At 37.2% G+C, this 16,543-nt stretch overlaps 1 protein-coding gene across 2 annotated transcripts in view; it reads right to left on the bottom strand.

Annotated features, from left to right (window-relative positions):
• Positions 1-16,543, bottom strand: part of LOC134530715 (N-terminal kinase-like protein) — a 73,787-nt gene that overhangs the window by 43,295 nt on the left and 13,949 nt on the right. For both annotated transcript variants that reach the window (XM_063365822.1, XM_063365823.1), the window contains exons 5-7: positions 11,472-11,562; positions 6,827-7,141; positions 5,780-5,903 (exon numbers count right to left, since the gene is read on the bottom strand). In XM_063365822.1, coding sequence (XP_063221892.1) covers positions 5,780-5,903; positions 6,827-7,141; positions 11,472-11,562 — 530 coding nt within the window. The remainder of the gene's footprint in view (positions 1-5,779; positions 5,904-6,826; positions 7,142-11,471; positions 11,563-16,543) is intronic.

Raw genomic sequence — 16,543 nt, 5'->3', positions numbered from 1 at the left:
AAATATTTCAATTCAGAGACTTAATGTAACTAAAATTATTTTGGCTTACCCAATCAATCTTTCTTATAAGTCATTGTTCTCCTTATTTCACAATAGCTGCTACTCTGTAAGTATATTGTCTGGAATTTTCTGGAATATAGACTCATAATTTCCTGACAATAGATGGTACTGACTTATGTTAAAGCAGCATCTCTGAGTAAGCAAGTAGCTCTGGTGATTTGCAAGAAAGGCCTAGAAATATTAAAATTCTGCCTACGTGTTCAATTATTATTATTTAAGTTTTGAAAGTAATACCATTTTTCGTGAATGTAAATATTTGTGTAGCAGATCCTTGTCAGTAAGCCTATACTTCCCAGGCTATACGAAACAAGCATACCTGGTCTAATATCTCGTTAAAAAATTATTTTAAAGAGATAATGTGACTGAGGTGAAGTTAGCTTAAAGGCTCAGGTTGAGGTTTGTAACAGTAAATACACTTAATTCAAAATAAAACAAAATTGCCAATTTCTAAACACAGCAAAAATTAACACATTCACTTTAAAGTATACGAACAATTTTGATGAAATACAAGTGAAAGTGTCCATACAACAGCAGCTAGTTGGGTGAGAAAATAAGCAGGAATGAGAAGGGATATGCCTACTTGCAGATTTACATTTAATTATATGTTTTATTCTTACTAAACATACCTTTAAATATTGTTTTTGAAGAGCACTATAAATTGCACTACAAATTTCAGGTACAAATTTTGAGATGGTGTTGTGTGGAATACTTGTAGAGAACATAAGGGACTTAAATGATTCCCCTGTCGCCAAAAATCTTAATGTAACTGCCAGCCTCTGCTTTGCTGGTATAGACTGGCACAAATGAGTATCCTTCTTTGCAAATCGAGACTCCACAATTGAAAGAAGAAGATCAAAACTTTCAAAATCCATTATTAAATAGTTCGGAAATGAATCGGCATCTTCGTATCGAAGTTCATGAAAAAAAGGGGTAAAACACCTTTTGTTTGCCGGGAAAGTATCCACTGTCTCGTTCACCATCTGCGTTTCCTTTTCTTAGATTTCTCTTCTAGTTTACTGAGACTTGCTACAATTGCAATTACAGCTACAGCTTTTGAAACACTTTGATGCTCTTAATGCAAGCATTGCAAACACCTGGAAAACGTAAATTTTAAACTGTGTATGATCACAATATACCTAAATTGGAATATAACCTACTTAAAAAAGCCTGTGTTCCTTGACCCAAAATTTGTTTTTGATTCTAAATACTGTCATTTACAGTTCTCTACAGAATGTTTGGTAAAACAAGCTCACTCAAAGAAAATTGATAGTGTGAAATGACTTCAAATATATTTTACATTGCTTATCAAATGATATTGAATACAATATATTTGAAGACGTATTTCATCCAAAATCACCCTTCAAATTTTGTTGTCCAATTTATTGGATACAATATATTTGACAGTGTGACAGGGCCTTTATAGAGGTGTAAAAGTAACGAAAAAATGTGTACCCGTATGTATTCGTTACTATAACAATTAGTACTCGTTACTTTCGTATCGTTACTCGTTACTTCTGATACCGCTGACATGGCACATGCTATATTATGTAACAGCATCGAATCGAGTCGTATTTCGCACGCGTACAGTATGACGTCGCGTAAATAAAAATAAATCGAATATAAACAATTAAAAATATTTGATAATTAACAGCTTTTGTTAACCAAGAAACAATTAACTCTCATTAGAGCGGCTTTATTATAATATATCTTTTAAGATAAGAACATAAAACGTGAAAATACGCGATTATAAAAAACAAAAACATACATATTTATAATTTGTAAAAAATACTTTCTTACGTTGTTTCTGTTCGAATCTAAAACTTTGTCTACACACACAATACCTTTAATAAAAAGTAAAAAACTTGGACGACGAATTTCCAAATTATACTTTTATTAATAAACAAACATCGTTCTTTGTAACGAATACGCGCGCGCATGCGTGAAACATACGAAAGATGCGAGTAACGAAATGCATTCGTGTGTAACGTTTCGTTACTCGTTACTAGATGCCGCACCCGTAACTCAGTAACGAATACATACGGTTTGCTACAGCTCTAGTTGTTTACAATGGCAAATGTAGCTGCCATGATCAAATAGTTAACGTTTACATTATTTGCCGTTTACATTGACATAATTTTCTTTAAACATTTATGGTTTTGTCTAATTATTTTTGAAGGTTTGCTATTAAATGCAGTGCTGCTGCAACGTAATTTCCTAAAAATGCTTTCGCTTAAAGTGGGAAAGTAGATACTGCATTTGTACAGTAGGGAAAATGGCGGTGCAAGTAAATAAATACGTTAATCACCGTAATTCGTAAATCAGTTCCGTAAAAAAAGATTGTATTATGTAGTTTTAAAAATTATATTTGCATGCATTTTAATATTTTCTTACGTTGCGTAGATTATGTATTTTGCAAACTTAAAAACAATGCAGGAATCGGTCATGGTCGATTCCAAAACCATTGTATTCTGAATCCCACGATTCCAGTGGAATCGGTGGAACCGACCGATTCCGGAATCGGAATCGACCCATCACTACTAGAAAGTCTATGTGGTGACTGCCAACACAAATTTGGTGGTCACTGACGAAAAGTCTATACAGAGTCTCACTTCGAATAATTTCTGGTTATCTTGTTTGTAATGTTATTTTCTTGTAGCTGCAATAATTCTGCATGCAGCATGATGAAACTTCAAATTCCTCAAAATTCTCAACTCAGAGAAGAAAACATGCAGTGTCTTCTTCGTCGAAAAAACATTCAACTGACAAATATTGTCGGTAGACTCACTTTACTCTAGGCTACATATAAATGGTCCTAGCCATTTCTCAATAAAACTTAGCATGAGGCTTAACTATAACTATACAACTAGCTCTCTTGGTAGGCACAAACCTTCTAATTGAAAGTTCTAAAGAACAAAATTACAAAATTTCTTTAAAATGAAACTGTTTGCCAAATAGAAAAACAAAATGACTTAAATTTAAAAAAAAGTGCAAAGCTGTTGATTTACTGAATTAACTTAATTTGTATAGTAATCTCTGCTACATATCATAGAGTAATGAACAAGTTATCTGGAAGGAAAATCAAACCTGAAATTGAAATTTGACATTCCTCTCATATTCCTGCATGTTAGAATTGGGTAAATTCAACACCTGGAGATAAGTCGTACATGAATGATAGGTATCTGATACTGCCTTTGGTAGCATCATAATACACCATGACATTATAAATAAAATTATAAAAATCATATTAATCATTGAACTTCAAAAAACACGTATTAAGCCTTATCAGAGTGCTGACAGTTCTCTTATTTTCGAAGACAAGGCCCGAATTCAGAGTTTACCTTCGAAAGCGCATCCAACTCTCATTCATCTGGCAGACTCTCCACCTCTCATACTTCAAAAACGCCTTTCGAATGACTGCCAGCTGAAAGCTTGTTCCCATCCACTTTCAGTGAAGATCTGGCAACATGGCACAAAAATTTTCTTAGATCAAGTACTTGGAGTGTGTGTGGAAAAGCGCCCTATTTCATTTCGATTGTCTTTTGTTTGCTCTCCCGCTGAAAATAATATTATTTTGTTTGGATTGGACACGAGGTTAGGGTTACCAGACACTGATAATAAAAAAGGACGACATTCATCTCGCAAGAGGACATTTCACTAAAAAGGAGGACAATATATTTTTTTTAAAAAAAGCCATGAATTAATTACAATGGAGTACGATATTTTACAATGTTTTGGCATTTAATACAGTTTCAGTATAAAGAATCAAACAAACTATGCATATACAGCATATTAAAAACACGTGCTTCTGCATGTGCTGCTACCTGTCAAGCTGTCATAGTACTACTTACTAGTGGGATAACTCTGCGGACAGCGCGTGCTTTGCCCAGAGTTTAACTGCAGGAATTATCTCACTTTATAAAAAAGCCGGACATTTTGGAGCATTAAGGAAAATCCGGCCGGACGCAAAAAAATACATAAAAAGGAGGACATGTCCTCCTTTTGCCAGACGTCTGGTAACCCTACACGAGGTTGAGAAATTTTCTTAAGATGGATACGTTGCCTAAAATTATAGTGTTTTCTCCAGATGAAAAAGCGATTATTTTTGATCTCGTGAGAAAGCACAAAACCGTAATCGAAAACAAAACAAAAAAAACAGATGCAGTTTCTTACAGAGAAAAAAAAATTGTGTTTCAAACTCTTGATCCCGACAAAAATCAAACGGGTCTGCTAAATTTCTTATATACCTTCGCGGAACTGGATTTTCATTTTTAAGATCATCAAAAAATTCAAAAACCTCGTCAATGTGATTTGGAAATTCAACCAAATCTTCTGCCATCGCTACAAAACACGTGTATGATGCACACTTTGCGGGCGAAACGATTTCTTTAAAAACGCATATTTTATTCCAAAACATATTTTACATATCTGCCATATGACAAAAATGTTTTAAACAATTACAAACATACATGAACACGTTTTTATGTGGGCATTATATATTAAAACCATCAACTGCTCCGCCGATTTTCAACTGAACAGGCATTCGAATGAGCTTCAGAACACATTCACTTTCAAGTGGTTGGCTCTCCTTTACAGCAGTCAACCAACCACTGAAAAACGTCTCTGCCCAGCAGCTTCAATGGAAAAGACTTTCGGTGTGTGGATAACCATCGAAAGAGCTCTCTGAATTCGGCCCTTAGGTAACTGGTTCTCTTTCCAAGTAAAAATGCAGTAATCCAGTAACACATGTTATTTACCACTTGAACTGTATTGTTAAATCCAGATTTTGCTATATTTTGTTCTTAAAAAAACTATTGGAATAATAATATTTTTTAATTTTCCAGAAGTTAAAGTAAATTATTCTTAAATTTGACTTAGATTTTACAAAACTTTAATACCCTTACAAAGCATACATATTTCCATTGTAACTAATACTGTAACCCTCAAATACAGGAAGCCATGATGATTGAGTTGACTCATTTCAACCAACAAGGCAATCTGGGTTTGGTTCTAAGCACACGGGAATGTGGTGAACATTGCCATGAGCTTAGTCAGGTTTTCCACATATTCCTTCCGCCAACACTCCAACATCATCTCATCACCCCTCATCTTCTCTAATGACATTGATTTCGACCAGACATTAAGCCTAATCCAGTCATTTAATCTCTCAGATACAAACAAAGAGAGAAATGGAAAAATTAAGGATTTTACACTTTATGGACTTATGGTCATTCTCATGGGGCTTCCAAGGTAATACAAAGCAGGCAGTGGCGTAGCCAGAATTTTGTATGGGGGGGGGTGTTATGAAGCATGCCCCCCCCCCCCCCCGTATTAAAGCGGTCCCCCGGAAAAATTTGGATTTTAAGGTGTAAAATAGTGCTATTTTAGCAGTTTCAGGTACTTAAATTTAAATATTGAAATGGTAAATTTTTTATTAATTTTTAATATGAAATTTGTTTGAGTGATGAATAAGAAATGTAATTAAATATATGGTGCTAAGAGGGGGGGGGGGTGAACCCCTAAAACCCCCCCCTGGCTTAGCCCCTGAAAGCAGGCTATGAGCCACTTTGACTTGGTGCCAACTACGTGCCCACACATAAGTAAGAGTCTGCCAGGGTCGGGTTTGAAACATCAACCCTCGTCATGCAACACGAGTATCACGCCTCAGTGATCACGGCCACAGAGCACCCTGCCTGCAAAAGAACAGGTGAAAGATGCTCACCAATGAAGTGGTCCAACTGCTGCAAGAGACGGATCCTCGTGGCTCTGTCTGTCGAGGCAAACAACTTTACCACACATGGCACTATTTTCCTCTGGTATTCTGCTTCTTCAAGTAAGCGCCCCAACTAAAATATTTAAAAAAAATTATTATTGATGTGATGTATGCTAAAAAGTCATGAAAACTTCAATTAAAATATATGTAAAATACTGATATTTGCATGTTTAAAGTCATATAAAAAATATAAAAAAACAGGTGGATAAAAATTATATGAATATACAAACATATAATACCAATCAAGTATTTCTTTGGTAACTATAATTTTAATTTTAGAACATGCATTTCTTAAAAAAAAAAAATTAAAAGTAAAAGATTGTGTTTGCACACATGCAATTAAGTTTTGGTTTATTCATTACATTACCATTAAAAAAAAATTTGTCTGACATGTTATCAGCTTTACAATTTTATCTTTAAATTTTGACAAGGCAAAAACTTAATATAATTTCTACAACTAAATTTCTTTACCATTTGCACCTTCCAACTGCAAATCTAACATGAAATCATTTAAAAATGTCAAACAACCAAGTCAGATTAATTACAGTGAAAGGCCTTTCATCCGACATTCTATTGTTCTAGAAATTCTGTAATACACACACCGTATATATATGGGTCGAGATTATTACTCGTGTCCGAGTTTCGTTTTATAAGTGTATTTGCAACATGAAAACACATTAATTTGCTCGTTACCGAGGTTAGATGTTACACATCACTGCAAGTACTGAAATACTAGCTCACGTTTTTCTTTCTTTCTATGGAGCATTTATTACAACGTTTTTCAAACACCATTATAATATGTGTGTGTATATATATACACACACACGCACACACACATATACATATATACAATATACAATAATACTTTGGTATTGCTGTTAGGACTATATTGATGATGATCTGATAAAATCATCAATCCGGTACAGCCATGGTCCCAAACATGCCGAATCAGAGAAATTTTACTTTTGTAAGATACATACAGAACTAATGACTAACCTTAAACATAGGCATTAGAACTGCGGAGCCAGCATCACCATACTCAAATGCAGTGATGAGCTGGGGCAGGATCTTGTGTTTGCACACATTCTCGGGAAAGTTGTCGAGCTGCGGCGGAAGCGACATGAAGAAGCGATTCTTTTCACTCTTGTCCTTGATCTGAATCTCTTCCAGGAAGAGCAGCGTGTCAACAAGGTCATTCTTGAAGTACCCACCCACTTTTCGACACCTCGTGATGATGTCGGCCGGGTTTGGCCGAGACGCGGGGTTGGCACCGACCAGCTCACAGTAAGCAGTGCTCAACTGCTTTGGAATCTGTCATGAAGTACAAATGGAAGATCTCGTGTCACACTGGTGGTAGCTAGTGCTGAGTGGTCAGGATTTGGATGCTTCACCCATGACCTACGAGTAGAGACAAGATTTTATGGTTTTATTTTCAGGCCAATTTCATTTTTAAAAGTTGATTTTGGTGTTATGGTTATATTTTTTTATGTAATCTGTATTAAAAAAGATAGCATATTACTGAACAAAATTGGATACTTAAATGTTTATGATAGTAATTTTTCCAAAACAATGTATTTTTGACTGATACTCGATGCACTTTTTAATATAATGATTTGTAATAAGCATGTCCAACTTTTCAGAACAAATAAAACAAATATGTTTAGTATTTCTGTGTTTGAAAAATGTTCTATGGTCGTAATGTCAAAATGAGTATGTAACTAAAAACAGCTGCAAGATGCAAAAGAGTAAAATTTTCCAATCTTAGTTTTATTAACTTGTGGATAAAACATCATGCTAAATAAATTACTTTCATTGAATTTAATATTTAAAGATTATGTATGTGTCACTAGAGTTAAGCTTTGAATGAAAATATTGGCATTTTCATGATTTTAATTACATTTCAATGCTTTGTGATGGTATTAACTTGAATTTTGGTGTTTATGATGCACTGACATGCTTTTTGGTGTTATTTTGATTTCATCCCAATAAACCACATAATTTTATCCCTACCTATGAGATGATAATGGAACAATGACAGAATGATTTAGATTGGGGAAGGTGGAAGTAACACGGTAGTACACTGAGAAAATGCACTGGCTCAAGGCAACGTCCATCTCGTTACCACCTTATGAAAAGTTAGGGTGTGTGATCCCACTGGAATTCGTACCAGTATTACTTTGGTGGCCTGACCAATAACCACCATAACCCTATCTGTTACAACATTGAAACTAATGGAATCATCATTATAAAATACTGAAAGTCTACCATTATAGCAAAATATTTTTAATATTTTGAAAATTGTTAAGTACAAAAGAGTCTGCACATTATTGAATATATATTTTATTGCTATAAGTAAAAAAAAAATAGCAACACAAATATAACATAAACACCAGACCCTGTTCTGACATTTGGCTGCTATCATCAGTAAAGGAACACAACTAAAGCCCTGTTGGTTCACACTTTAATCAAGCACTTTTTAGTTTCTTCTTTCTGCCCACTGCACATGCATTCTTGAGTAGGGATGGGGCGACCGAATCCAATATCCGCCGAATCCGCCGAATCCTAGGGATTCGAAGATTCGGCGGGTCTGATATAGGATTCGTCAAAGGATTCGGTTTTTTACTATTTACGGGAAAAAAAAAAACAGTAAAACTCACTAGGTCCCGCATGTTAGGTTTTTCCGTATAAAGCGTTTAAATTGCCCGAGGTCTCATCATTTACGCCATTAAATGTGTGACATAAAGTCCGTTAAAATTTTTTCTGAAACTTTCTGTCTCAAATAATGGCGCACGTAAATATGAAAAAAAGACAAATGAACAACAACATACGAAGAAATATGAATGATTTACCATAACTACAGTACAAACCCAATAGATATTTTAAGATAATTACCATAATAAGAACTAAAGATTCTTTATAGATACCATAATTACTACAGAAGCATGATGGCTACCATATTTGCACTATATTTACCGTGATAGTAATGTATTATTTATTTATGACATATTAAATTAAAGAACATTGTTGAAAAAAAAGGATGTTAAACTTTGTTATGTACGGTTGGCACATTTTCTAAGAAATAATGTGATGTGAAAGAATGCAGTACTACTACGAAAAGTGAAAATGGTACTCGTGGATTTTTAGGTTATGTCAGTCTCTTTCGTTTTTCAGTAATATCGGCCGAAAATTAACAAGCGTACTGTATCGGAAGTCGGCAGAAATGCCGATTCAACTAAATATTGGCAAAATCGGCTTCTTCAATACAGCTCTACATTTAATGACATGAGTAAACATATTTCAGATTTCAGGATATTGAAAAAGACTAATTTCCATGTAGGTTTATGTGTGTATGTTTTTTTTTTTTGCAAGTGTAAATTGAATGAAGTAAAATGCTTTTATTTTATTACTTTCAATTGATTAAACTTTAATGACCAGTTACAGATATTTATGACACTAATTTTGTGGTTAAGCAATTTTACTAAAGCATTCCAGCCAAGCAGGTTGCCAGCGATAGACGCTTCTCTTCTGCTGGAAACACTATCTCCAATCGTAGAGCTAATTTAACTCCTGAACGTGCAGAACAAATTATTGTTCTGCATGATAGATTAAAGAACAGAATTTAATACTCTGTGACAATCTCTCTCAGAATTATTGTGCTGAAAAGTGGAAATGTTGAAACAATGTGAATGTACTTTTCAAACAACATGATTTTTGGTGCTAAGTTTGTTGAAGCTCAGTAAGGACTCCAGAAAAATTGACAAGGATGAAATTTTCCCAAAGATATGTTACATTTACACAAACATATACTTGGTTATGTTAGTTGGATGATATCAGTTACTAATAAACCAATGGAAACAGGTAAGATTCAATGGGAAAGAAAATGTTATTTTTTTCTAGCAGTGCAAAATGTAAACACACACTGTCAATACTTACCCAAAATTAATAAGCCCACTTCATTTTAATACTTTATTCAAACATTATACTAAGGTTAAGATAAAAATAATTTCCCAAAAGTGTAACTGTACCACAAAAGCTCGAGCTCGGCTCGAAGTAAAATTCTTAGGCTCGCAGACCTCTAGCTTATTTATAGAAAAAATCCTAACCGCTAATCTGTACTGAAACTGAAATTTCTCAAGAAAATATTTTTGTCTTTATATACACTTAGGCTATACCAGAAATGTACCAAACTACATGTGATAAAGTCAAGGGACTTTTAGTGCAAGCAGAATACATCTCACTTACATTAGATATGTGGACATCATCTGTTAAAAGATTCGGATTCGGGTTCGAGATTCGGCAATTCCAGTCGAGGATTTGAGTTAGGATTCGGATTCGAGGAAATCAGGATTCGCCCCATCCCTATTCTTGAGTAACACATCAAAATTGGCATTTGTGATAAGTGTACAACTTGTATGCACGTGTTAACAGAAGGTATGAAAACGTGAAACAGATAAATAAAAAACCTAATGCATTATCATGGGGTGTACACCTGTTACATGCACTCTCGAGTTTATAGGCAAAACAAAGTTTCACTGAGAAAAAAAACTTAGAAAACTTTCACAGTGTAATTGTTTTGACAGTGCAAGCGTGACTGTGAGGAGATCAATGCACTGTTATTTTGTAGCAAAAAAATACACAGTGATGTTAGAGGTGGGGGCGGGTATATTAACAGACCCTCCACACAAGGGCACACAAACATAAGCAAGCAGACTGATACTCTCAGGAATCAGTGGTTGTCGGAACTGGGAAGTATGCTGGACTCTGGAGAAACAGAAGAAGTCTTCGCCAGCCGGGAAGCCAGAGGACCTGACCATGCCAGGCAAGTTTAAGTACAAGTGTCTGGGATGAAGAGCGGGTATGCCTTACTCGCTAGATTTGTGATTTGCAGAACGAAAACTGGGCAGCGTGACTCCAGGAGAAATTGTTGTGGTCCAGCTAGTTAAACTATCAACGCAAGTTTGCCGAGCTATTTGCCACACGAGTAAGGTGCAGAATGAGAACTCAGCCAAAGTGGGCATGGTGAGCCATAAGCCATTTTACCACGAGATAATGACAGGCTGCGAGCAACCAACGGCCAGTGATTCAGAGTAGAGTCAGCGAGGAGTGGGAGTAAGTTCTAGTGCTGTCAAAATAAGAGATGGAACTTCTCCTGGATGACGAGTCTTGTTTTAAACGTAGTCTGGGATTCGGGCTGAACGAGTACTCGCTGGAGTGAGTGCTGAAGGAAGGAAGCAACCCAACGGCAGTGGAGAGGACATTTGGTCATCTGTGGGAGCAGAGGGAGAAGTAACACGGACACAAGAATGCAGTCACTCGAGGTTCCTGGTTTTATTCAAGTCAGTACACAGCTCCTAGTGTCGCAACATCCTTCAGTGTCGATTTTACACACCTGTACAGGATGCTGCCAAAAGTAGGAATTACTATGTCTCTCCATTGATGAAGTTACACCTTCAGGTTTAATTCTCACATGATATTAGTTTTAATTTTACAATAACACTTGTGATCAGCTGTTAGAACTTTAGTATCTTAATTTCTACAGAGTGACACAAAAAAAAAGAGCACCAAATATTGCTAATTTTTTTGTTTGTCAAAGACCTGTTAGTTCTCTGTGGACAAAGTGTACAGCATGATTACAACTCACGTTTTCCAAGTCTCTGAGAGCGGACTGCTGTGGCAGAGGACCGTTGAACGCCTCCCAAATGAGGCAGCCCAGTCCCCACATGTCAGTAGAGCTGCGGACAGGAAGTCTGACCTCATAACACCTTCTCATTTGTTTGATGGAAATCTAGATCAAGGGGGAGAAGCTAAGAACCACAAACACCATCTTGGTTAAAACAGTTATTTTTTCTGGCCCTAAAAATTTTTCTATCGTTTGATATTAAAAACTTGGCTTAGTTTAAGCTTAATAAACAGTTTAATGGAATGTCTGAAGTTAAAAGTGAAACCAATATGGTGTGTTTTGATTCCTATCTCACCTCCTTAATCAGCACTTGTCTGTAAGACATACATCAATGCTGATACCAGATGTTCCAGAAATGTTTGTTGAATACTAACTGTAATACCCCAAGTGTCTTAAAGAATAATTGAATAATAAGATTAAAAGATTTGGAAGCTTTGATTACTGAGGCCCTCAATTAATAACTATAAAAGTCAACAACAGAGGCGACACTAGGAGTAAACAAAGAAAATTTAGGGACTCCCTACAAATACTTGGGAGTAAAAGGATCGTTATTATATATTAAATAAATAAAAACAACTGTTACGTCTATAGACTTCCTTATTTTATTAATCACTGTTCTTTTTTTTGATAGATTAAATTTTCCTTAGTAAAGTCTGTTTTTCATTGTTAAGTGATCTTATTTACATAACTCACAATTACACTTATTATATGATATTCCTTAACGTTATTTACGATAGGGCCGGCCCTGAATGTATAACAAAAATTAAAATATTTGAAAACAAGAATGAACTTAACATTGGTAACTTTAAAGATTGTACATATAGTCCTTCCAAAACATAATATAACTTTCTTCTCCTCGAACTGCCTTTTACTGTCCGCTGTCTTAACTGGGTTACACTAATCTTGGGTTCGTGAATAAAAAGATAGAATTATGCGGGTATCACCCGGGGCTGTAGGTAGACGGTTATCAAGGTAGTAGGCCTAATGATGTTGGATTCTGCGCAGGAACCGACTCCAGAGGTTCTGGCAGAGGATTTTGGTTGCCCCAAACTTGGAACCCTGTCTGAAACAGAAGTCCAAATTCCAAAGAATTAGACCTGTTTCCAGACAGTATGCTTAAATGGCGCAAAAGGCCAATAGAAGGAAAATAAAAGGGGGGAATGACTTCAAGACTTACCAAAACAGGGTGTTGGTCCTGGCGCTCAGGAGAGGGCGTCTCGTCTCCGCAAACTCGAACCACGATTCGCGGTAGCCAAGGAAGTCATCATGAATAATTAAAAAATAATTTATATAAAAATACTAAGTTTCTCTACTTTCAACTAAACTACTGACTGGTTAATAATTTTAGCTAGGGACTCCATCCCTTTAGTCTGAGAAGACTACATAATATACAATGTCGATGATTCGCAGAAGATCGCAGATACAAACGGTACCAGTCAGTCAGGAGGCGCGCACCGAAGTAAGTTCAGAGCGGGATATCACCAGAATATCATAAGCGCGGGGTCTCTAGAGAATGGGAGGGGGGTTAGGCTCTGAGCCGAAAATTACCGAGCCCACCCGAAGGTGTCCGGCATAAAAAAATAGATCTTACTGGAGTGACTGCGCGACTGAGGCGCTATCTTTTGGTGGCGAGAGGAAGTACTAATAAATCGACTTGTGACCGACGAGAGTGTCAAGCTAGGGGGTAATGGAGTAACCAGTGGTGCCACCTAGCGGCCTGAGACATAAGGAGGGGAGAGGTTGTCGTTACCTCCGCGCGAGCGCGGTAGTGTCGGCGCTGCCGACGCCTCACAAGTGGCATTAGTTACCACAGCCGTCGCTAGGTGTCGTTAAGGTGCAGAATCGTAACTGCGGCTGTCAAGCCTGAGATGGCCTTGACTTCGGTTAACGCACTCGAGCGGTCGTCGCTCCTAGCCACTTTTGAGAAGAGAGGGTGGGTGAGCAGGCGGGGGGTGGATTCAAAAAACGCATGGTCTGTGGGACACAAGGCCCACGGGATCCTCCTGTCGTGTCTTGCTGCTAGTGAACCTTATACCGATTCGTGACAGAGTTAGCAGGGCTCAGCACTGCTTCACAAGCTGCTCTTAGCAAAAGGTAGTCACGCGAAGAAATAAAGTTACCGGCCCCGACGTGCCTGGAGGCGGGAGAAATATTAGCCAGAATGCTAGCCTAGCATGAGGCTGGGAAAGAAAATCAGCTCGCCTCTGAGAACAGAGGCTGAGGGTCTGGCCGTAAAGAAAATAAGATGAGAGAAAAGGAAAAAAAAAAATATATTTTCAAAAATATTAAATATTACAAAATTTTAAATAAAACGTGCCTAAATCCCTAATACACGGCACATACTCCCCCGCGTTAAAGCGGAGCTTAGGGGAAAGCAAAAACAAGAAACCAAAAACTTCAGTAGGACGAGTTACCAGGTTCGCCTGTATCCTACTACTTACATGCTAAAACACAAAAAAAATATCAAACACTCTTATGAACTAATGTGCACATTCTTAATGACTAACATGATTAAATTTATTATCTTAAATAAAATTATAAACTTAAGTGGCCACTTAAACTAACACCTTATATTAAGTTTTCTTACAAACTAGTACCATGGATTTTTATTGTTACTTAATGTTACTACCTAGGTTTTGTATCCTTCAGTTAAACTCCTTATTGAGTCTTAAGTATATATATTTATATCTGGCATGCCAAGGCTTAGAGAAAGTAATCGCCCCTATTTTAAATTCGGATGCGCTTTCTTAAGGTGGGAGATGTGCGCTCGTGTCACATACTCTCCGGAACTGGGGTCGGCTAGACTCACAGTCACTGGGGTTAGAAACCGTTGGATCTGTAATGGTCCAGTCCAGCGATACGATAACTTGGCCGATCGCTTATCGATGGCCTTACTCTGCGGATGTGCTTTGCACATTACCGTGTCACCTACCCTGTATGGGTTAGGGGAGCGGTACTTATTGTACCTTCTCTGACTTGTTTGGTGAGCCAAATTTAAATTCCTACGCGCCTTTCTCCAAATCTCCGTGATGTCCTTGGGATCATCCGGTAGTAGGTCTTCGAGAGACCAAAGATTGGAAAGGGGTGTGTTGGGCTTATAAGTAAACATAATCTCAAATGGGGTGGATTTGTGTCCTTCATGTCGGGCATAATTAAATGCCATCTGTAACCACACCAAATTACTGTCCCATTTTTCCTGCGCATTCGCGTGGAACGCTATGAGCGCCGAACGAAGATTTCTATTAAATCTCTCCGCGTGCGAGGGTTTAGGGTAGTAAGGCGATGTTGTCACATGCTGTATACCATGCGAGAAACACATGTTCTTGAAAGTTCTGGATGTAAACTGTGTTCCGTTGTCGGATACAATTATGTTCGGTAATCCTGAAGTTTTAAAAATGTGATTTTGTAATGCACGCACAGTGGTGTCAGCTGTAGCCTTACGGAGTGGAATAAGCCAAACAAATTTCGAGAAGGCATCTATGCCCACAAGAAGCATAGAGTGTCCGGATTTGGATCGGGGAAATGGCCCCACAAAATCAATAAAAAGTTTTTGCATAGGTCTTTCGGCTACTTCTGAGGCAAGAAAACCGTACTGTGTATTTTGTGCAGGTTTACTTAGTGCACATAGCTTACATAACTTAACTCGCTGTGTAATGTCCCGGTGCATTCCTTTCCAAATAAAATGGCGTCGGATACCTTGAATGGTTTTATAAATACCTAAATGGGCACCGAGAGGTGAACTATGGTAATATGTGAAAATCATATCACGCAGATTTTGTGGAAGAACAATTTTAAAGTGCCTTGACTGTTGTGTACGTTTTTGTAGGAGACCTTTAGCTAACTTATAAAATTTCGGAGCTGTACCCGCTTTAACTTGTTCAATTATTTTTGCCAAATATGGGTCGACTTGTTGATGTGTTTGTATGTCCTGAAAAGCTAAGGGGAAATCGGTTAGGAGTGCCTGACACGAAATCTGAGGTTCCTCCTGAGATATTGTTTCGGAGGGGTTCTTGAACATTCGAGAAAGTGTGTCAGCCACAATGTTTTGAGTACCGCGAATATGTTGAATATTAAATTTGAGAGAAGAAATTTTGGTGATCCACCTTCCAAGTTTTCCTAATTGTTTAGGGTGAGCTAACAGCCAAGCGAGCGCCTGATTATCAGTTTCCAATAGAAATTCCCTATGTTCCAGAAACTGTCGGAATTTATCAATACCAAAAACTACTGCTAAACATTCCAATTCATACACTGAAGATGCTTTCCTTTCCTAAAAAGTTAATGTACGTGAGGCGAAGGCAATGGGTTGCCTGGCGCCATCTATTTCCTGAGGAAATTCCGGATTTTCACTCTCTACATTTCCTAGTGTTTCCATTCCTAGGTTTTCTGCCTGGGCAATGTTGGCCCGGAGGTCCTGTTGAGTTTCTAATTGGGCTGCCCTAGCTTTCAATTTAATTTGGAAGGCGTTTGTCTGCTGCAGACAACAATTTAGCTCTGTTCGATAAACACCATTGAGCACATCTGCGGAAAGTACCACAAGATTTTCCAGTCGTCTGGTGACATGCTCTAATCGCATAATGTGTCGCTTTACATTGGGCAAATTCTCTTCCACATCTGAATAACTTACGAAAGCAGCTATGTCGTAAAATTTGGAGCAAGCTATGTTGAATTCCTCGAGTATTTCTAAATTTAGATTATGTACTGAGGTAGGTAACTTATCACGTACTGCGGCTCGAAGCCTCTTTCGCAGCTCTTGCGCATTTCCAGTAGTTGGTAAATTACGCAACTGCAACTCGTAACTTAATTCATCTACTAGTAATAGCTCCGGAGTAATCATCCTGTCCGGATTCATAGTATTACACAAAACAAACACTACCCTCTTAAAATTATCTCTTAAACTTTAAACTTAGGTATACACTTAAAACTAGCTTATGATTAAAACAATTGCTTTATTGCGTGGGAAGTATGTGCCTTCATAATTTATTATTATTATTACTACCCGCGTCGGGAAATGAACAGTGTACTCGGGTGTAACA

Source organism: Bacillus rossius, chromosome 3 (assembly GCF_032445375.1).
Source record: "Bacillus rossius redtenbacheri isolate Brsri chromosome 3, Brsri_v3, whole genome shotgun sequence".
NCBI lineage: Eukaryota > Metazoa > Arthropoda > Insecta > Phasmatodea > Bacillidae > Bacillus > Bacillus rossius.
The sequence above is the reverse complement of the archived record's forward strand: the minus strand, read 5'-3'. Positions and strand labels throughout refer to the sequence as shown.